The following is a 21971-nucleotide window of genomic DNA, read 5'->3' as shown; positions in this document are numbered from 1 at the left end:
GCTCTTTTTTTTTTCCTTCTTTGAGACAGGACCTCACTAAATTGCCCAAACTGGTTTTGAACTTGTAATCCTCCTGCCTCAGCCTCCTGAATTGCTGGGATTACAGGTGTGTGCCACTACACCCAGCTCTTGCCCATAAGGATTTGACAATTTCCTCCTACACTCATTTTTTTTACCCTATGCCTCACTTACATTTGCTTCTCCATTTCGTATTACTTATTGCCCTCCCACTGTCCTCCACATGAAGCCTTTTGGTGTTAAACTTTAAAAGGTCTGAATCACTACCACTGAAATTGGATGAATAAGAAAGTATAATTAGCTATTTCCTGTTCAACTTTTTTCAATTTTAGGTGCAAGATCTAAAGGTTGCCTCTCCTGCAACAGTCAGTCGATGTGGAATGGTGTTTGTGGATCCCGAAGAACTAAAATGGATGCCTTATGTTAAAACATGGATGAAGCGGGTTTCTAAAAAGGTAAGTGCAATCAAATGTGCAACCAGATGTTTCCCAGTATCTTCATCTGTTGGGGCTCACACTTCCCCAGAGTGTACAAATAGCAGTAGGTTATAGCAGCATTGTTCTCAGTTGAGGAAATTTTATTTTGTCCTTCTCCCTAAGAATTCCTGGGTCTTCCAGGAATGTTTATATACTCCCCAAGTCTTTCCTCATTACTTGTTACCTCAGCCTGCCAGCCTGCAGAGTCACTCTGCTTCCAGTCTGCTCTTCCTGCCTTCTGACAGTAGAAACACAAGCCACTTCCTGAGTCCCTAAAAATACAGATAGAATAAGACTGAACCATGGAAAGGCTTTGCAGAAGGCACAAGGGTAAAAAGAGGAAATCACTATGAATAAAAAGAACTGTTAAATACAAACACTAACTGGATTTTATATTTTAGGAACCCCCAACACCTCTGAGAGCCAGAAAGGAAAGAAAAGTTTCCACCCTTGTCATAGGTGCAAGACCCATGACACATTCTGACCTCAGATTTATAGTTCCACTCCAAATGAAGGAAATCCTATACATTATTATCCAAAACAACTCAGTTCCATGCTAGCCTCTGAATTTCCTGCATTCTAAAATAGGATTTTTTCTTTACCTTAACAACATTTTAACATTTATAATAATTCTCACTATCCCATTACTTCTCCAAGGGAACAATCTTCTTCTCTGCCTCTCCCACTCCAAAGATGAATTAGAGCAAGAGAAAGAAGAGAAAGGAAAGAGAAAGAGATAAGGGGGGATGGTGATAAATGAGGAGATGGACTAGAGGGAACTATCTTTCTCCATTGCAATGGCCTTTGCTCTTTGTCAAAAATAAGTTGACCATATTTGTACAGGCATCTTTCTGAGCTCTATTCTGTTCCATTGATCTATTTTTTAATCCTTTTTCCACGTCTTGTTATTATAGCTTTATACTAAATCTTGAAGTTGGGTTTTGTCAGAACTTCAGCTTTGTTCTTCAGGGTTGTTTTGGTGATTTGGGGGGTTTGCCTTTTTGTATAAACTTTAGAATCAGTTTTTCAGTATCTATAAAGAAATTTGCTAGGAATTTGATTGTTGAATTTATAGGTGAAATTTAGAGAAACTGACATCTTAACACTAATCTTCCTAGATATGAACATGGTTTATCTGTTCATTTATTTAGGTCTATTTGGCTTCTTTTATCAGAGCACTGTAGTTTTTCTCATGTAGATCTAGTACATGTTTTATTGGATTTAAAGTTATTTCATTTTTAATGCTAATATATAATCATGTTATATTTTTTATTTCAAATTCCACATATTTTTCATTTATACTTGACTTCTTTATATTAACCTATATCGGGCAAACTTACTATCATTATTGGTTCCAGTTTTGTTTTGTTATTTGGGGGTAGATTTTATATATAGACAATCATGACATCTGTGAACAAAGTGTTTTACTTCTTTCTTTCCAATCTGTATGACTTTTATTTCCTTTTATTGCTCTATTGCATTAGCTAGGGCTTCTAGTTGAATAAGACTGTTAAGGGGGCTGAATTCATTTTTAAATCTTTGGAAATTATTCCTTTTTGCCTGACAGGGAGATACTTAAATGATATCTTCTGTGTTTCTTCTTTTTTAATTGTTTTTAATTATAAAAGGTTGTCAGTAAAGAAGAGTGCATGAAATATGTATTGGCAGTTTAAGAAATAATTATAAAATGAACACCTCTGTACCCATTATCAAACCAAGAAGTAGAATGTTTTCAACTCTCCAGTAATTCTTTCCTGTGTTCCTTCCTAACCATATAAGGTTCCCTTAAAATTTGTTTCATACTTTATGATGCTTATATCCTCGGGTCTAAAGGTTACTGAATGCATTGAATATATGGATTTTAGCCAACTCCTTTCTAAACATAATGATATGTTTCATCTGATTTTGTTAAACTTTTATTTATTTGTTTCATTTTTAGCTGAATGAGGAAGCCCAAGAATATATATTGAACCTTTTCCAACGTTATGTTGATGAAGGTTTACATTTTATCAACAAAAAGTGCACCCAAGCAATCCCACAAGTGGACATCAGCAAAGTTACTACCCTCTGTTGCTTATTAGAGTCTTTGATATTGGGAAAAGATGGAATTAACTTGACAATGGTATGAAGGGTTTTCTTACTGTTGTGAAGCTAAGAAAATGAAATATTGTATAGATTCTTTGCAAATAATTAACTCTAAATTTTCTGAAATATAGGTCATTGATTTTCAAGTTAATTTTTCAGAGAAGTAATGACTATTATTAGTTTCAAAGAAGCTCAAAGTTAGAAGAAATGTTAGAGGTCCTATAGTTTAGTCCTCTACTCAATTTTCAATTCACATGCAGTGTACAACATAGTCTCAATCTGCTTAAATAACTTTATGCATGCATTTAGAAAAGTTATAATAGGCAGCTAAAAGACAACTTTGAGCTGTTCTTCCTACATATGCCTTTTCATTCATTGTCTCTTCAATATTTAATTATGTAGATAAGAAAATTCCATTTTGTGAGCCATTAAACATATGTGGTACAACTTAAGATTTTTCTTATGTTTATTTATGAAATATTAAAACTATTTTCTTTATTTTTTAGGAACAAGTGAAATTGAACACTGTGCTATGCCAGACATTTGTATTCTGTTACTTATGGTCTTTGGGTGGAAACCTAAATGAAAATCATTGGGATTCTTTTGATACATTTATCAGAACACAATTTGATGATAACCCTGATGCCAGAGTAAGAACTTTTGATATTTATTTTTTAGTTATCGGCAGACACAACATCTTTGTTTGTATGTGGTGCTGAGAATCGAACCCGGGCCGCACGCATGCCAGGCGAGTGCGCTACCACTTGAGCCACATCCCCAGCCCTATTTTTTTATTTTTTAATTTGTTCTAATTAGTTATACATGACAGTAGAATGCATTGTAACACATTGTATACAAATGGAGCATAACTTCTCCTTCCTCTGGCTGAACATTGTGTAGAGTCACACCAATGGTGTAAACATACATGTATATCGGGTAATAATGTCCATCTCATTCCACCATCCTTCCCATCCCCATACTCCATCCCTTCCCCTCACTCCCCTTTGTACAATCCAAAGTTCCTTTATTATTCCCCACCCCTGCCCATTATGGAGTAGCATTCACTTACCAGATAAAACATTTAGGCTTTGGGTTTGGGCATTTGGCTTATTTTACTTAGAATGATATTCTCCAGCTCAATCCATTTGCCTGTAAATGCCATAATTTCATCTTCTTTAAGGGTGAGTAATATTCAGTTATGCATATGTACCACAATTTTCTTTATCCAGTCATCTGTTAAAGAGCATTTAATTGGTTTATCTATTGTGAATTGAGTTGCTATAATCATTGATGTAGCTGCATTACTATAGTATGCTGACTTTAAGTCCTTTGGGTACAAACCAAGGAGTAGGATAGCTGGGTCAAATAGTGGTTTCATTCCAAGTTTTCTAAGGAATCTCCATACTCCTTTCCAGAGTGGTTGCACCAATTTTCAGTCCCACCAGCAATCTAAGAGTGTCCCTTTTCTCCCACATCCTCACCAACACTTACTGTTGCTTGTATTCTTGATAATTGCTATTCTGACTGGAGTCAGATGAAATCTTAGTTTTGATTTGCATTTCTCTAATTGCTAGAGATGTTAAACATTTTTTCATATGTTTGTTGATCAATTGTATTTCTTCTTCTGTGCAATGTCTGTTCAGTTCCTTAGCCCATTTATTGATTGGGTTATTTGTTTTTTTAGTATTAAGTTTTTTGAGTTCTTTATACATGCTGGAGATTAGTGCTCTATCTGATGTGCTTGTGGTAGATTTTCTTCCATTCTTTAGGCTCTCTCTTCATGTTATTGATTGTTTCTTTTGCTGAGAAGAAGCTTTTTAGTTTGAATCCATCCCATTTATTGAGTCTTGCTTTTACTCTTGCCCTTTAAGAGTCTGGTTAGGGAAGTCAGTTCCTAAGCCATCATGGTGGAGATTTGGTCCTACTTTTCCCTTTATTGGGCACAGGGACTCTGTTCTAGTGCCTAAGTCTTTGATCCACTTTGAGTTCATTTTAATGCAGGGTGAGAGATAAAGGTTTAATTTCATTTTTCTACATATGGATTTCCAGTTTTCCCAGCTCCATTTGTTGAATGGGCTATTCTTTCTCTAATGTATCTTTTTTTGGTGCCTTTGTCTAGTATCAGATAACAGTATTTATGTGGGTTTGTGTCTGTGTCTTCTATTCTGTGCCATTGGTCTACATGTATATTCTGGTGCCAATTACTATGCCATTTTTGCTATTATTGCTCTGTAGTATACTTTAAGGTCTGATATATTGTGATGCCTCCTATTTGCTAATGAATGCTTTGGCTAATCTGGGTCTCTTATTTTTCCAAATGATGAACACTACTGAAATGCAGAAAATAATTAGAAACTATTGAAAATTTATACTCCAATAAAGCAGACAATCTCAAAGACATCAACACTTTTCTAGAGACATATGAACTACCCAAACTTAATCAAGAGGGAATACACAATTTAAATAGATCAATTTCAAGCAATAAAATAGAAGATACTATCAAAAGCTTACCAACCAAGAAAAGCCAAGGACCAGACAGATTATCAGCCAAGTTCTACAAGACATTTAAAGAAGAATTAACACCAGTACTCCTCAAATTATTCCATGAAATAGATAAGGAGGGAACCCTTCCACACTCATTCTATAAGGCTAGTATCACCCTGATACCCAAACCAGACAAAGACACATCAAAGAAAGAAAACTTCAGACCAATATCCCTGATAAACATAGATGTGAAAATTCCCAATAAAATACTGGAAAATCACATATTAAAACATATTAAAAGATAATGCACCAGGATCAAATGGGGTTCATCCCAGGGATGCAAGGGTGGTTCAATATAAAAAAATTCAATAAACATAATTCATCACATCAATAGATTTAAAGACAAGAATCATATGATCATCTCAATAAATGCAGAAAAAAAGTGTTTGACAAAATACAGCACCTCTTCATGTTCAAAACACTAGAAAAAACAGGGAGAGTAGGAACATACCAAGCCGAGCATCATTTTAAATGGAAAAAATTGAAAGCATTCCCTCTAAAAACTGGAATAAGACAGGGATGCCCTCTTTCACAATTTCTATTCAACATAGTCCTGGAAACTCTAGCCAGAATAAACAGACAAAAGAAATTAAAGGAATACAAATAGGAAAAGAAGAACTCAAATTATCACTATTTGCTGACAACATGATTCTAAATTTAGAAATCCAAAAAAATTTCACCAGAAAACTCCTAGAGCTAATAAATGAATTCAGCAAAGTATCAGGATATAAAATCAACACCTATAAGTCAAATGCATTTTTATACGTCAGTGATGAATCCACTGAAAGAGAAATTATGAAAACTATCCCATTCACAATAGTCTCAAAAAAAAAAAAATACTAGGATTTTTTTTTAGAGAGAGAGAGAATTTTTAATATTTATATCTTTATTTTTTTTAGTTTTTGGTAGACACAACATCTTTATTTTATTTTTATGTGGTGCTGAGGATCAAACCTAGCGCCCCATGCGTGCCAGGTGAGCATGCCACCTCTTGAGCCACATCCCCAGCCCCTAAGATTTTTTAATTCATTTTTTCAACCATAGATAACATTTTATTGTATTTTTTAAAAATTTAGAAGTCCTTTTTCGTTATAAAGAAATTAAGGTGTGGAGTCCATTAAAACTCTTTACAATAGATGAATATTAAATTCTAGCTTGTAAATTTATTTTACTAATTTTTAGACTTGTATTTTCAGCACAGTATTCCATAAATTGCATGAGATGGTCAATAATTAATGTAAACTGGTTTTGATTTGCACTTCTCTAATTGCTAGAGATGATGAACATTTTTTCATATATTTGTTGATTGATTGTATATCCTCTTCTGAGAAGTGTCTGTTCAGGTCCTTGGCCCATTTATTGATTGGGTTATTTGCTTTTTTTAGTGCTTAGCTTTTTGAGTTATTTATTTATTCTAGAGTTTAGGCTCTATCTGATGTGTGAGGGGTAAAAATTTGCCCCTCGGGATGTAGGCTCTCTGTCACCTCTCAGATTGTTTCTTTTGCTGAGTAGAAACTTTGTAGTTTGATTCCATCCCATTTATTGATTCGTGGTTTTAATTCTTACACTATAGGAGTCTTATTAAGGATGTTGGGGCCTAATCCCACATGATGAAAATTAAAGCCTACTTTTTCTTCTATTAGACACAGAGTCTCTGGTTTAATTCCTAGGTCTTTGATCCATTTTGAGTTAAGTTTTATGTATGGTGAGAGATAGGAGTTTAATTTCATTTTGTTACAGATGGATTTCCAGTTTTCCCAGCACCATTTGTTGAAGAGGCTATCTTTTCTCCAATGCATATTTTTGGTGCCTTTGTCTACTATAAGATAATTGTGGGCTGGGGATATGGCTCAGGCGGTAGCGCGCTCGCCTGGCATGCGTGCGGCCCGGGTTCGATCCTCAGCACCACATACAAACAAAGATGTTGTGTCCGCTGAAAACTACAAAATAAATATTTAAAAATTCTCTCTCTCTCTCTCTCTCTCTCTCTCTCTCTCTCTCTCATCTCTCTCTCTCTTTAAAAAAAAATTGTAATTTTGTGGGTTAGTCTCTATGTCCTCTATTCTGTACCATTGGTCTACCAGTCTGTTTTGGTGCCAATAGCATGCTGTTTTTGTTACTATTGCTCTGTAATATAGTTTAAGGTCTGGTATAGTGATGCCACCTGCTTCACTCTTCCTGCGAAGGATTGTTTTAGCTATTCTGGGTCTCTTATTTTTCCAGATGAATTTCATTATTACTTTTTCTATTTCTATGAGGAATGCCATTGGATTTTGATCGAAATTACATTAAATCTGTATAGTGCTTTTGGTAGTATGGTCATTTTGATAATATTAATTCTGCCTATCCAAAAGCAAGGTAGAAAAAAAAAAAAGCAAGGTAGATCTTTCCATCTTCCACGGGAAGCAGTATGGAAATTCCTTGGAAATCTGGAAATGGAACCACCAGTTGACCCAGCTATCCCTCTTCTCAGTCTATACCCAAAGGACTTAAAAAGAGCATACTACAGGGACACAGCCACATCAATGTTTATAGCAGTACAATTCACAATAGCTAAACTGTGGAGCCAACCTAGATGCCCTTCAGTAGATAAATGGATTAAAAAAATGCGGCTTATATACACAATGGAATTTTACTCAGCATTAAAAGAGAATAAAATCATGGCATTTGCAGGTAAATGGATGGTGTTGGAGAAGATAATGCTAAGTGAAGTTAGCCAATCCCAAAAATCCAAATGCCAAATGTTTTCTCTGAGATAAGGAGGCTGACTCATAGTGGGGTAGGGAGGCGGGAGCATGGAAGAAATAGATGAATTCTAGATAGGGAATAGGGGTGGGAAGGAAAGGGAGGGGGCAGAGGATTAGCAAAAATGGTGGAATGTGATGGACATCATTATCCAAAGTACATTTATGAAGACATGAATTGGGTGTCAACATACTTTATATACAAACAGAGATATGAAAAATTGTGGTATATATGTGTAATAAGAATTGTAATGCAAAAAATAAAAATAAACAGGCTTTTGTTAGATTGTTTTGCCCAACAATAGACTAATGTAAGTGTTCTGAGCATGTTTAAGGTAAGCCAAGCTATAGGGTTCAATAAGTTAGGTTTATTAAAAGCATTTTTGAACTTATGATATTTTCAGTTTGCAATGAGTTTAGCAGTATGTAACACTATCAGGAGTCAAATTTATACATACATAAATTTCCTAGTTCTGTGTGTTGAGGAGCTAGAAATAACACTTTGATGGAAATGTGCATACCTAGTATGCTACTTTCTAACTATTGTTCTCCACAGAGAACCTAGCATCCTTAGTGAAATAATCATTTTCAGAACTGAGGCAGAGAAAGTACACAATAACCTCAAATATCTTATTTTAGATAGTAAAAACAAAAAGTGCTTAAAAAAATGTTGGGACATGTCAAAAAATATGCAGAATCGAGTCCAAAGGGAACTCCAACCAGTCAAAACTGCATAGTTTTGAACATCAAATACTAGTAGAGTGGGATTATGACCCTTTGAAGGAAATAAAAATCTATGAGGTCATACTGATAACAGAACTATGCTTAATCAAACAAATTAGTAGAGGAAAAAGCTCTTCCTAATCTACAGTGAGGGAATTATGGATACAGTTAGAAAATCATCACCTTGCAACTATTATTGTAAAATTGATTAAGGAAGAAATATTCAATGGATGACAAATTAGCGAGTGAATATTTGATCAGAAGCATTATTTACAAGTTCCAAAGTATCTCCACAAATTTCTGATTAATTGCAAAAATAAAAATAGTATCTTTAGTAAAGAAACATTGAAGACAACACCTTAAGAATGTGATCAGTTTAACTTCATTAATATCAGGACACACCTGTGCCTTCCTCCCAACAATGGTACAATACAAAGTGTACAATGTTGCTTCTGTGAAATCCTTTTGAAAAAAATGCATCACTTGAATCTAATCATGAGAGGGCACCAGGAAAATCCAAACTGAGGGACATTTTTATCAAATAAACTAGCCTGTATGCTTTAACTATGTCTATGTCATGAGCCACAAAGAAAGTTGAAGAGCTTTTCTAGATGAAAAGAGACTAAAGATACATAGCCTAATGCAATGTATGATTCTGGACTGGATATCAGACTTGAAAAAACATAGCTATAAATGACATTACTGAAATAGATGGCAATATTTGAATATATAAGTTAATTAGATAGTATGTCAGTGTTCAATCTTGATTTTGATTATTTTATAATGGTTATGTAATAAAATATCCTTGTTCTTAGAAAATAAACACTCAGCTGTTTAGGATAAGGTGGAATAATGTATACAACTGACTCTCAGGAATAAGTTAATGAGACAGCAAATAGGGCAAAACACCGAACAATCCATTGATCTAAGTAAATGATATATGAGAATTATTTGTACTATTATTTTAACTTTTCTAAAGTTTGTAAAAATTGTATCAAAATTAAAATTTATCAAAAAATTTAAAAGGATGTCCCAAGAATAGAAGACCTAATGAACCTAAGATTTTCTAATAGATATGAAACCCTGTTGCATCTTCAAAGTGATTGTATTATAATTGAGCAGGATGAAACAGATTGGGGACTATAGGGAGTTTGATACAGACAGACAAACCCCAACTAGCTCCAGAGAAGTGATGTGGATCATCCACGGGCAGCAAGAGGTGACCCAAATCAATTATTCAGCGTTCAATTCAGTAAATATTTATTTAAAGCCTATTAAATCATAGTACCATTCTGGAAACTGGGGGTAAAGCAAGTAATCAAAGTATCTAACTTTATACAGCTTACATTTCAGTTAAGGGAGTCAGGAATAGACTAATATACAAGACATTAGTTGGTGATAAATGCTTTAGAGAAAAATAAGTCCAAGTAAAGCTGATAGGGAGTGCCAGGAAGTAGCAAAGAACTGGTTCATTTATGATAGGAAAGTTTTAGTAATAAGGTCATATTTTTAGAGTCCTGTGTTAGTCAGCTTTTCAATGCTGTTACCAAAACACCTGACACAAGCAACTTACAGAAGGAATGATTTATTTTGGCTCACAGTTTCGGAGGTTTTAGCCAATGGTCAGCTGGCTCCATCACTTTGGGTCTACATTAAGGTAGAAGGGCATGGTAAAGGAAAAGTGCTCATCTCATTGCAACTGGAAAGGAGGGAAGAAAGGAATGGGCCAGGGAGCAGATACACCTTTCCAGATCATGTCCCCAGCAACCTACTTCCTCCAAATAGGCCCTACGTCCTACAGTTTCCGCTGCCTTCCAATAATCCCTTCAAATTATTGATCAAATTATTGATCAATTCAATTATTTATCAATGATTATTCCACCAATGAGGTTAGAATCCTAATGGTCCAGTCATCGCCCAAAAGTCCCACCTCTGAACCTTGCTGCATTGGACATGCTTTCAAGTATATGAATTTGGGGGAGACATTTCAGATCCAATTAATAACAACTCCTGAAGAAAGTCAAGGAGCTAGCAATAATTTAAGGGGCAAGTATTTCAGTTAGAAGGAAAAGTACAAAGATCATTAAACACTAAGGCACTTGGCAATTCTGAAAAATAACGGAGAGGGTAATGAGCTCAGAGTGGAATGGCCAAATGGGAGGGTACTAAGAGATAAAGTTAGAGGTGTCTTAGTGAGGGGAGGGCTGAATATGTAGAACTTAGAGGCTATTGTACACTTTGAAAATCTTTTCATTTAGCTCTTTTCCTTTGTTAGTGGATAGCCATTGATGGACTGTGACCAGAGGATATTTGGCAGAGCAGTTCGAGAAAACTGTCCTGGCAGTAGTCATTCCATCTCAGCAGCAGGAGGGAGTCCAGATGCAAAGTTGGATTCTTTTTCCTGTCTGCAAGTACCAATGAATGAGTTACTAGATTTGTGTTCCTTGTCTCAATTAAGAGCCTTATCCGTGTAATACTAGTCAGAACTTAAGGTTTTTTACAGTCTCAACTCACATCCCTATAGCAAGTGAAACACTAAATTCAATGAACTTTATCACCTAAATATTTTTTCAAATATGTTCTCTCTTCATCCTCACTGTCTCTGAATCATTTATGTACTTACCATTTCTTCTCTGAGCTATAGAATAGCCTATTTCTTTTTTAAAATTAATTAATTTATCCTAATTAGGTATATATAACAACAGAATGCATTTTGATTCATTGTACACAACTGCAGCATAACTTTTCATTTCTCTGATTTTACACAATGTAGTGTCTCATGATATGTGCAGTCACACATGTACCTAGGGTAGCAATGTCCATTTCATTCCACTATCTTTCCTGCCGTTGCCATGCCCATGTACCCTCCTCCTCTCTCCCTCCCCTTTGCCCAATCACAGTTCCTCCATTTTTCCCATCCACCTCACCCACGTCATAGGTCAGCATCCCCTTATCAGAGAGAACATTCAGCCTTAGGTTTTGGGGGGATTGGCTTACTTCTCTTAGCATGATATTCTCCAACTCCACCCACATACCTGCAAATGCCATAATTTTATTCTCTTTTAATCCTGAGTAATATTCCATTGTGTATATATGCCATGATTTCTTTATCTATTCATATATTGAAGGGCATCTAGGTTGGTTCCACAGTTTAGCTATTGTAAATTGAGTTGCTATAACATTAATGTAGCTGCATTTCTATAACATGCTGACTTTAAGTCCTTTGGGTACAAACCAAGGAGGGGATAGCTGAGTCAAATGGTGATTCCGTTCCAAGTTTTCTAAGGAATTTCCATACTCCTTTCCAGTGTGGTTTCACCAATTTGCAGTGTGTGAGTGTGCGTTTTCCCTCACATCCTCACCAACACTTATTGTTGCTCTTGATAATTGCCATTCTGATTGGAGTGAGATGAAATCGCAGAGTAGTTTTGATTTGCATTTACTAGAGATGTTGAACATTTTTTCATATATTTTGTTGATCACTTGTATATCTTCTGAGAAGTGTCTGTTAAGTTCCTTAGCCCATTTATTGATTGGGTTATTTGGGTTTTTGGTATTAAGTTTTTTGAGTTCTCTATATATCCTGAAGATTAGTGCTTATCTGGCATGCGTGTGTCAAAAATTTGCTCCCAAAATGTAGGCTTTCTCTTCACCTCATTGATTGTTTCTTTTGCTGAGGATAAACTTTTTAGTTTGAATTCTTGATTTTATTTCTTGCACTTTAGGAGGCTTATTAAGGAAATTAGGGACAAATACAATGTGATGGAGATTGGGCCTACTTTTTCTTCAATTAGGCACAGGGTCTATGGTCTAATTCCTAGGTCCTTGATCCACTTTGAGTTGAGTTTTGTGCATGGTGAGAGATAGGGGTTTAGTTTCATTTTGCTACATAGGGCTTTTTTATTTTTCTAGCACCATTTGTTGAAGAGGCTATCTTTTCTCTAATCGATGTTTTTGGCATCTTTGTCTATTATGAGATAACTGTATTTATGTGGGGTTTTTCTCTGTGTCTTCTAGAATAGTCTTTCTTATTTCCTAGACTTTTGTTCAGTTATATATAATTCACCCTATCCATGCTTTTAAAATTATAGGTCACAATCTATTAATTTACCATGAAGGTATCATAACTAGTTTTTGGAAATGAAATAACCATTATCACAACATTTAGTCAGCACTATATTGGAGGTTCTAGCCAGTGTGAGAAGGGCAAGAAAAAGAAATAAAACATACAAAAACTTTGGAAGGAAAGAAGTACATTCATCATTATATTCAGGAAACAATATTGAATATGTAGAAAATCCCAAAAAAATTCACGAATTATTAACATTAATAAGTAATTTTGCAAAGCTATTGAATTTAAAGTCCACAGAAAGTTAACAAGTGAAATTTTAAAGCAATATCATTTACATTAGCAAGAAAATATTAAAAACAGATAAATCTAATTAAAGATGTAAAAGACTTCCCTGAAAACTTAAAAACTTTCCTGAGAGAAACTTTTAAAGATCTAAATAAATAGAGATATGCAGATTACATTTGTGGGTTAAAATATTTATAACTATTGAGGTTAGCTCTCCCAAATGTATTCTGAAGATTCAAGGTAATTCCAACCTCAAAACCCCAATAGGGTTTTTATGGAAACAGATTCTCATTCTAAAATTTGTTTAAAAATGTAAAACCCTATAATAACAAAGATAATCTTAAAGAACACAAACTTGGAGGACTTAAACTACATGATTTTAAGAACTCAAGGACCTGGGGATGAAGCTCAGTGGTGTGCTTGCCTAACATGCTTTGAGTTCTAACGATACTTTGAGTTCTATCCCTATCACTGTCAAAAAGAAAAAAGAAAAAGATTTTAAACCAATAAAGCAATAGTAATGAAGAGAATGTGGTATTGATGAAAAGATAAATAGAACAAATAAACTAGTAATTACTTCATAGGAGAATGCAGGTGTGTCTAGTATTAATAAGGAAGGGGAAGACAGTATTGAAGTGTTGGGCATGTTTTATGTCTTGATCCAGAGGTAAATGTATACATTACTGTTTGCATATATAACTTTATAACATGAGCTCTTTAAACTGAACTCTTAAAATCTGGCATAAGATGTTGTGTTCCGCCTCAAAAGAGTTTTTTTTTAATAGGGTGAAATAGAAAACAGAGTGAATTATACATTGCAGGGGCAAATATTATACATTTGTAGATGTGCTTGTATGTCTGTACAGGATCCCCATGTAAAATTACCTTCTTACTAAGAGTCAGTCACTATTAAATGAGCTTAAAACAACACTGCTTTATATAGTTGCCAGAATGAACCTTCTAAAATACGATCTGATTATGTCACTCACCTACTTAGAATCTTTAACTGAGTTCTTTGATACATAATGCTTTGTGCAATCTAGCTCCTGTCTGTATTCCCACTCTTATCTCTCACTTTGCTTTAATGGTTCTCAGTATGCACTATACTTTCCACGGCTTCAGTCTTCATACTCTATATTTTTAACCTGAATTTGATCTCTTCCTCCCCATCCCTATCCTTCTTTACCAATCTTATTCCTGCCTGCTCTTCAAGTCTTATCTATAACATTACTACTCTGAAAGCTTTCCTGCATCTCAGCCACCACCATAATTCCTCTGCAAATTGAACTTAGCCATCCTTCCTTTGTAAATGTAGCATCTTCATGAGACCTCTCATTTCCCCATGGATATTAGCTGAAGTGCATATGTCTTCCATGTCATTGAAGACAGAAGCTGGGTCTCATCCAGCACATGTTTCCAGCACAAAGCACAATATTTGGCACAGGGTAAGCCCCTGGATTTTGAATTATATTGAAAATACTTTGTATTTCTGATATGAGATTTTAATATAATTAGTAAATTGAATTTTCCATGCATTATGTTACATGATTCTGTTTTTAAAATTAACCTCTGATACTTAAACACTTACTCTTCACAAAGAAAAAAAGAAATCCAAATAAATTCATGTTTTTTGACTTCCCTTTGTTTCTATGAGAATATGTCTATTGCAATTTGCTGTGTTGCCTATTACCTATTGAAAGTGGTGTTTGATTTTATACTTTAGCTTCCGAGTTCTGGTGATCTTTGGAGCATTCATGTGGACTTTGACACTAAACGGATGGATCCCTGGGAACGAATTATACCTACTTTCAAGTACAGCCGAGATATTCCGTTTTTTGAAATGCTTGTCCCCACAACAGACACAGTGCGCTTTGGGTATCTAATGGAAAAACTACTTGCAGTCAAACATTCAGTTTTGTTTACTGGAATAACTGGAGTTGGCAAGGTAGGAAACCTAACATCAAAAAAAGTTCTGTTCTAAACATTAAGGCATGGTGAACTTAAGAATTATTCTCACCAGAAATAGCACACATTTCTCAGGGGAAATTTTTTAAAATTTTGTTATGTTTTCAGGAAGTCTATGGCTGTACTAAATCTATACTGACCCTAGGAATTATTTCAGAGTTTGCCAGTTTCTGAATAAATCCTTGGGCTGATATTATGTAAACCATAGTAGATTTTCAGGCCAGAGTTTGTGTTTAGGGTCTTTATTATTCTATCTGTTGGTATTCGTGGGACTGCTACTGCACTGATTGGGTAAGAATTGTCCAAAATAGTTTTTGTCCTCAAAGCACTATTGATGAAATTCAGTTGGTTCCCTCTTGCCTGTTTACTTCTACCTGATATGACAATAACATTATTTTCATGTTTTTTTTTTTTAAGTAAGGTAATAGGAGGATTCTGATTGCTTGATCTTTATTTTGGAAGATTCCACATATGCGGTGGTTCATTATTTCCCATCTAAATTATTTCCAAAAGAAGTTTAAATCTTCCTGTAACTCTCATTGTCAAATTGTCTTGTATAATAACCAAGATGGCTTTGGGTAGGCAGCTAAAATAAGATTATTTTTCTGAGATAGAGCTGATTAGAGTATTTTTTTTTGGTTTGGATTAGTATAACTAAATAATAGAGAACATTTCAATCTGGACTTAACTTCTCTCTTATATTATTTCTTACTCAGTGCACAGGATACTAATATAGGTTATTGAAAAATATGTTATGTTGAATGTGAGCTTAACAAACTGATTTTTTAAATCTAAAGACCGTTATTGCCAAAGGATTGCTAACTAGAATTCAGGAATCTGCTGGCTATGTCCCTGTTTATCTAAATTTTTCTGCCCAAACTTCATCTGCAAGGACACAAGAGATCATTGAATCAAAACTGGAAAAAAAAAGAAAAAAATATTCTAGGTAAGAACTGTCATTTTAATTTGTTCTATATAAACTACTCACTAAGCCAATAAATTATATAAACACCACAAATAGTAAAGGAAAATTGGATATTTTCTTACATTATTTGTAAAGATGTGCCTTGGTTTGATTTTTGTTGCAACACTAAAATACCTGAGATTGGTTACTTTACAAAGAAGAGAGAGGTTTATTTAGCCCACAGTTATAGATGTCCAAGAGCATGAGGCCCTCATCAGCTTCTGGTGAGGGCCTCAAGGTGGACAGCATCACTTGGCAGAAACACATATGTGAGAGAGAGGTCACATGATGAGAGAGAAAGAAAGTGAACAAGAACTTACAACCCACTCTCATGGTGATCAATGAAGTACCTTGAGAGTAAGAACTCACTCCCACAAGAAAACATAAATCCCTCATAAAGGTCTCAGTACTTCTAAACACTATTGGAGTCCAAGCCTCAACGTGAGTTTTGGTGGAGACAAAGCATATTTAAACCAAAGCAAGGTGATTCTATTAGTGATATTTTTCCTGTACCCGATATCTAGATATCTTTCTGTTATAAGCAAGCCATTTATTTCTACCATCCCCTTAAAACCAGAACATCTTCAGTCTTTGCTTCTTCATGGCTCTCACTCGATCCACCCAGGCTTGAATTGATTTCACTTTCTTTAAAATCAACAACTCTGATTTTACCTAGCACACTGAGTTTCTGAACTCAGTGGGGAATAAACATGAAACTATTTGGGTTTTTGCATCAGTCAGCATTTTAAGTCAGGGATCTCCTTTACCCACCCTTATTAATTATTTAAGATAAATAGCTCTGGTCACCTTCAGATGTTTTGAGTCTGGGCCAATGTAAAACTTTAATCCCCAAACCTAATTTGAAGTTCCCCTTATCTTCTGTCATAAGCCAGCTTTGTGGTTCCAGGTACTGGAGATAGAGGGGGAAATGGGATATTCTTTACCTCCATCCCATGCCCATTCCACATAGGAAAAACTGATATGTTGGGATGGGAAAAGAAGAAAGCACAAGTGTCTTCCCCCTGACCGATAGTTAAATAGGCATGTGGGCATGTAGATGATCCCTGCTTCTCTGGCTGGTGCTGAATGACTGCCCAACCTGTCTGAGAGGCACTTTCAGGATTAGGCTCTTGTGAGGGACTCCTATAAGGTCTGTCCTCATTTTAGGCATTAAGCCTCCCCTTTGGAAGATTCCCTGAGGTTGGGAATCAGGGTCTCAACCTTCATTCAGTTTCATCCTCCAGCCTCTTGCTGCTAGAGTTCACCTGCCCAACCTACAGCCCTTCTGGGTGGGTTACCAGTCAGAACTCAGGTCCAGCTGCTTTGTACAGTATACAGCATCTAATAGGCTCTGTTATGCCAAACACTGGAGTTGCTTACTGCCTCACAGCTTTCTTTTACCTGCTCAGTTAGACAAAGGACATTGGTCTATTTTCTGATGAGGGATCCAGATTTTTAAAAATGATTCCCTTACATCCTTTCCAAATCCTGGTTCATGCTTCTCAGCTTTCAGGAACCAGAGGATAGAGTAAAATTCTGAGTTATTCTCAGTTACCTTGGAATTACCATCCAACATTAATACCAACCAAAGAGAAATGGCTATTTGTCCTTTAGTCTTAAGCACTGGGTACCGAATAGGTGAAGTCACCTCCTATTCTTCAGTTGCTACTTTTACTCTGCTATCACTAATTATTTTTTCTGATGAGTATATGTATTGGTTTTCTTTAAATGTGGCATTGTGTATATCCACAATCCTGGATTTCGCTTTGATTTCCCTTTGATGCAATGGGAATGCTTTTGAATTTTGAACTGTTTTCCATGTGAGGGCGATGAGATGGCATTTTTGAAAGAGAACCTTTAGCTTTCCACACCCATGCCCTGGCCCCATAATTAGTGAGGGCACTGATGTGCTGAGACTTGAGAATGGTCCAGACCTCACTAGAGAGCTACCAGTATTATGGGCTCTGAGAGTAAGGGTGAGGAACAACCTGACATAACAATGTGGGCCTCGGAGCCAGATCTACATCTAGCTGAAGGGCCTGTATGGGGACAGAAGGAGATATGTCTCCTTGGAGTGGGACTCTGCTAGGTCTCTCCTCACTCTTGAGAAAAGAATTAAACTCAGTATGACTCGCAAGTCAGTATGACTCTCATTGAGTGCAAAGCCATACCTATGCTTTCTTTCTTTTTTTTTTAGTCCATTATCATAACAGAATATCTGAGACTGACAAATTTATAAAGAGAAAGGTTTTTTAGCTCCAAGTCTTGGAAGTTCAGGAGCGTGGTGCTGGCAGCTGCTCAGCTTCTGGTGAGGGCCTCATACAGGTCAATTCTTGGCAGAAAGCAAAAGAGCAATCAAGCACATGCAAAAGATAGAAAAGAGGGCCAACCTCCTATAATATAAACCCATTTATATAATAAAAACATTAATCCACTCCTGAGGGAAGATCCTTCATGACCTCAGATGCCTCTTAAAGGCTTCATCACCTCTTAACATCATGTTATCAGTATATTAGGAACAAAGCCACAACATGAGTTTGGGTGGGAACAAACCACAGTAGTTTTGTTCTGTACTTTCTAAGAAAAAAAAAATTTAATTACTAAATTGAATTTGTTTTCCCAGGGGCACCAGGAAATAAGCAAGTTATAATTTTTGTTGACGACTTAAATATGCCTAGACTGGATCGCTATGGCTCTCAGCCTCCCATTGAATTACTTCGCCAGTATCAAGATTTTGGTGGATTTTATGACAGAAACAAACTCTTTTGGAAAGATATACAGGTTACTTTAGGTTTTAAATCATTACTTAATGTGTTCAAATTTAAATGGCAAGGAAATATGTGGTACATTAATTTTATGTAATTGCCATAACAGACCATAGACTGGGTAGTATAAACAACCTATTTTCTCATAATTCTGAAGACTGGAAGTCCAAAGTCAAGGTATCAGCAGGATCAATTTCTTCTGAAACCTCCATCCTTAACTAGTAGATGGCCAACTTCCCCCTGTGTCTTTCCATGGGTATATTAATTTGCTTTCTGTTGCTTATAACAATACCACAGATTGGGTAAGTTCTAAAGAAAAGAGGTTTATTTTGGCTCATGGCTCTGATTCAGAAGTAAGGGGCCATATCTAGTGATGGCCTTCTTAATGGCAGAGTTCTGGGACAATGCAGGGCATTGCTTTAGCATGACACAGGGAATACATGTGTGTGTGTGTCATCTCTCTTCCCCCTCTTCTTATAAAGCCACAAATATTCAATCATGTGGGCTCCACCCTTTGACATTATCTGCTTTTAATCACCTCCCAAAAGGCCCACATCTAAACATCATAGTTAGATTGAATTTCTGCCCTCTTAATTCCTTATAGTGGGGGAATACTTCCAACATGAGTTTTGGTAGAAAAAGACAATATTCAAACCATTTCATTTCTTGTCTGGCCCCTGAAACTCAAGTCCTTCTTATATACACCATACTAATAATTCATTCCACCCAAAAAATCCCAGAACCTTAATTCATTCCAGCATTAATCACAAGCCCAAATTCTCATCTGAGATTCAATGCAAACTGCTTCCAGCTGTGAGTCTGTAAAACCAAAGCTGTCTACAAAGGTGGGATAGGCACACAGTATACATTTCCATTCTGAAAGGAAGGAGTAATCAGCCCAAAGCAAGTCTGAAACCTAGCCAGGGCTGGCATTAAATCTTACTGCTTCAATTCTGGCATCCTGTGTATACCATGGGGCTGCAAAGCCTCAGGAAGCCCCAGCTACACAATTTGCTGGTTTTGTCCCACATAGTTGCTTTCTTGGGCTGCAAGTTGATGGCCACAGCTTACCTAAGCTGGTATTGCACACTGCTCGTAGCTAGTCACTTCCTGGTGTCTCAGCTGAGGCTCTACTCCCATGGCTTCATTAAGCATTGCTCCACTGGCAACTCTCTGTGGTGGCTCCCCTCACAGCACACTTCTGCCTGGCTTCCCTGATTTTCTTTGACATCTTGGTGGAAGCTGCCATGACCCCATCACTCTTTCATTCTGTGCACAAGCACTGTGTGAATGCTGCCAAGGTCTGCCATGTGCTAAGCAGTGTCTAGGCCTACTTGAATCATAGCCACAGTCTCTGTGGGGTGCTTTTCTGGAAAACAAGGAACATAATCCTGTAGAGTCCCTGAGTAGCCCATGAATAGTACCCCGGGCTCCTACTTCAACCAAGTCTAGAAAGCTTCTAGGCCTGTGATGGGAGAGGCAGCCCTGTAGACTTCTGAGATGTTTTCTAGGCCTTTTTCTCATCTCTTTTTTTTTATTGGTTGTTCAAAACATTACAAAGCTCATGATATATCATCTTTCATACATTTGACTTAATTGGGTTATGAACTCCCATTTTTACCCCAAATACAAATTGCAGAATCACATCGGTTACACACTCACATTTTTACATAATGGCATATTAGTGACTGTTACATTCTGCTACCTTTCCTTTCCCCTACTATCCCCCCTCCCCTCCCCTCCCATCATCCCTCTCTACCTCATCTGCTGTTGTTCAATTCTCTCCCTTGTTCCCCCCCCCTTTCCCCTCACATCCTCTTCTATGTAATTTTGTGTAACATTGAGGGTCTCCTACCATTTCCATATGCTTTCCCTTCTCTCTCCCTTTCTCTCCCCCCACTCGTCTTTGTTTAATGTTAATCTTTTCCTCATGCTCTTCCTCCCTGTTCTGTTCTTAGTTGCTCTCTTTATATCAAAGAAGATATTTGGCATTTGTTTTTTAAGGATTGGCTAGCTTCGCTTAGCATAATCTGCTCTAATGCCATCCATTTCCCTGCAAATTCTATGATTTTGTCATTTTTTATTGCTGCGTAATACTCCATTGTGTATAGATGCCACATTTTTTTATCCATTCATCTATTGAAGGGCATCTAGGTTGGTTCCACGGTCTAGCTATTGTGAATTGTGCCGCTATGATCATTGATGTGGCAGTATCCCTATAGTACGCCCTTTTAAGATCATCAGGGACTAGTCCGAGGAGGGCGATAGCTGGGTCAAATGGTGGATCCATTCCCAGCTTTCCCAGGTATCTCCATACTGCTTTCCAAATTGGCCTTACCAATTTGCAGTCGCACCAGCAGTGTACAAGTGTACCCTTTTCCCCACATCCTCGCCAACACTTATTGTTGTTTGACTTCATAATGGCTGCCAATCTTACTGGAGTGAGATGGTATCTTAGGGGGGTTTTGATTTGCATTTCTCTGACTGCTAGAGATGGTGAGCATTTTTTCATGTACTTGTTGATTGATTGTATGTCCTCCTCTGTGAAGTGTCTATTCAGGTCCTTGGCCCATTTGTTGATTGGGTTATTCGTTTTCTTATTATTTAATTTTTTGAGTTCTTTGTATACTCTGGATATTAGGGCTCTATCTGAAGTGTGAGGAGTAAAGATTTGCTCCCAGGATGTAGGCTCCCTATTTACCTCTCTTATTGTTTCTTTTGCTGAGAAAAAACTTTTTAGTTTGAGTAAGTCCCATTTGTTGATTCTAGTTATTAACTCTTGTGCTATGGGTGTCCTATTGAGGAATTTGGAGCCCAACCCCACAGTATGTAGATCATAGCCAACTTTTTCTTCTATGAGATGCTGTGTCTCTGATTTGATATCTAGCTCCTTGATCCATTTTGAGTTAACTTTTGTGCATGGCGAGAGAAAGGGATTCAGTTTCATTTTGTTGCAAATGGATTTCCAATTTTCCCAGCACCATTTGTTGAAGATGCTATCCTTCCTCCATTGCATGCTTTTAGCTCCTTTATCAAATATAAGAAAGTTGTAATTTTGTGGATTGGTTTCTGTGTCCTCTATTCTATACCATTGGTCCACCTGCCTGTTTTGGTACCAGTACCATGCTGTTTTTGTTACTATTGCTTTGTAGTACAGTTTGAACTCTGGTATCGCTATACCTCCAGATTCACACTTCCTGCTTAGAATTGCTTTTGCTATTCTGGGTCTTTTGTTTTTCCATATGAATTTCATGATTGCTTTATCTATTTGTACAAGAAATGCCATTGGGATTTTAATTGGCATCGCATTGAACCTGTAAAGAACTTTGG

The 21971-nt window shown here is 36.5% G+C and overlaps 1 protein-coding gene across 8 annotated transcripts in view; it reads left to right on the top strand.

The window, feature by feature from the left end:
• Positions 1-20329, top strand: part of LOC124075518 (dynein axonemal heavy chain 6-like) — a 157005-nt gene extending 136676 nt beyond the window's left edge. For 5 of the 8 annotated variants that reach the window (XM_058571158.1, XM_058571162.1, XM_058571159.1 and 2 more), the window contains 6 exons: positions 351-473; positions 2434-2616; positions 3086-3229; positions 14671-14892; positions 15710-15858; positions 18500-20325. In XM_058571158.1, coding sequence (XP_058427141.1) covers positions 351-473; positions 2434-2616; positions 3086-3229; positions 14671-14892; positions 15710-15858; positions 18500-18515 — 837 coding nt within the window. In that variant the 3' untranslated portion in view covers positions 18516-20325. Of the gene's footprint in view, positions 1-350; positions 474-2433; positions 2617-3085; positions 3230-14670; positions 14893-15709; positions 15859-18499 lie in introns of all 8 variants that reach the window. The other 3 variants (XM_058571164.1, XM_058571165.1, XM_058571163.1) reach the window with 2 other exon arrangements.
• The last annotated feature ends 1642 nt before the right edge of the window (positions 20330-21971 follow it).

The sequence above is a fragment of the Marmota monax genome, unplaced genomic scaffold, assembly GCF_021218885.2.
Source record: "Marmota monax isolate L192 unplaced genomic scaffold, Marmota_monax_Labrador192_F-V1.1 WCK01_AAM20220418_F8-fsc00420, whole genome shotgun sequence".
Lineage (NCBI taxonomy): Eukaryota > Metazoa > Chordata > Mammalia > Rodentia > Sciuridae > Marmota > Marmota monax.
This window is presented reverse-complemented; position numbering and strand designations above follow the sequence as displayed.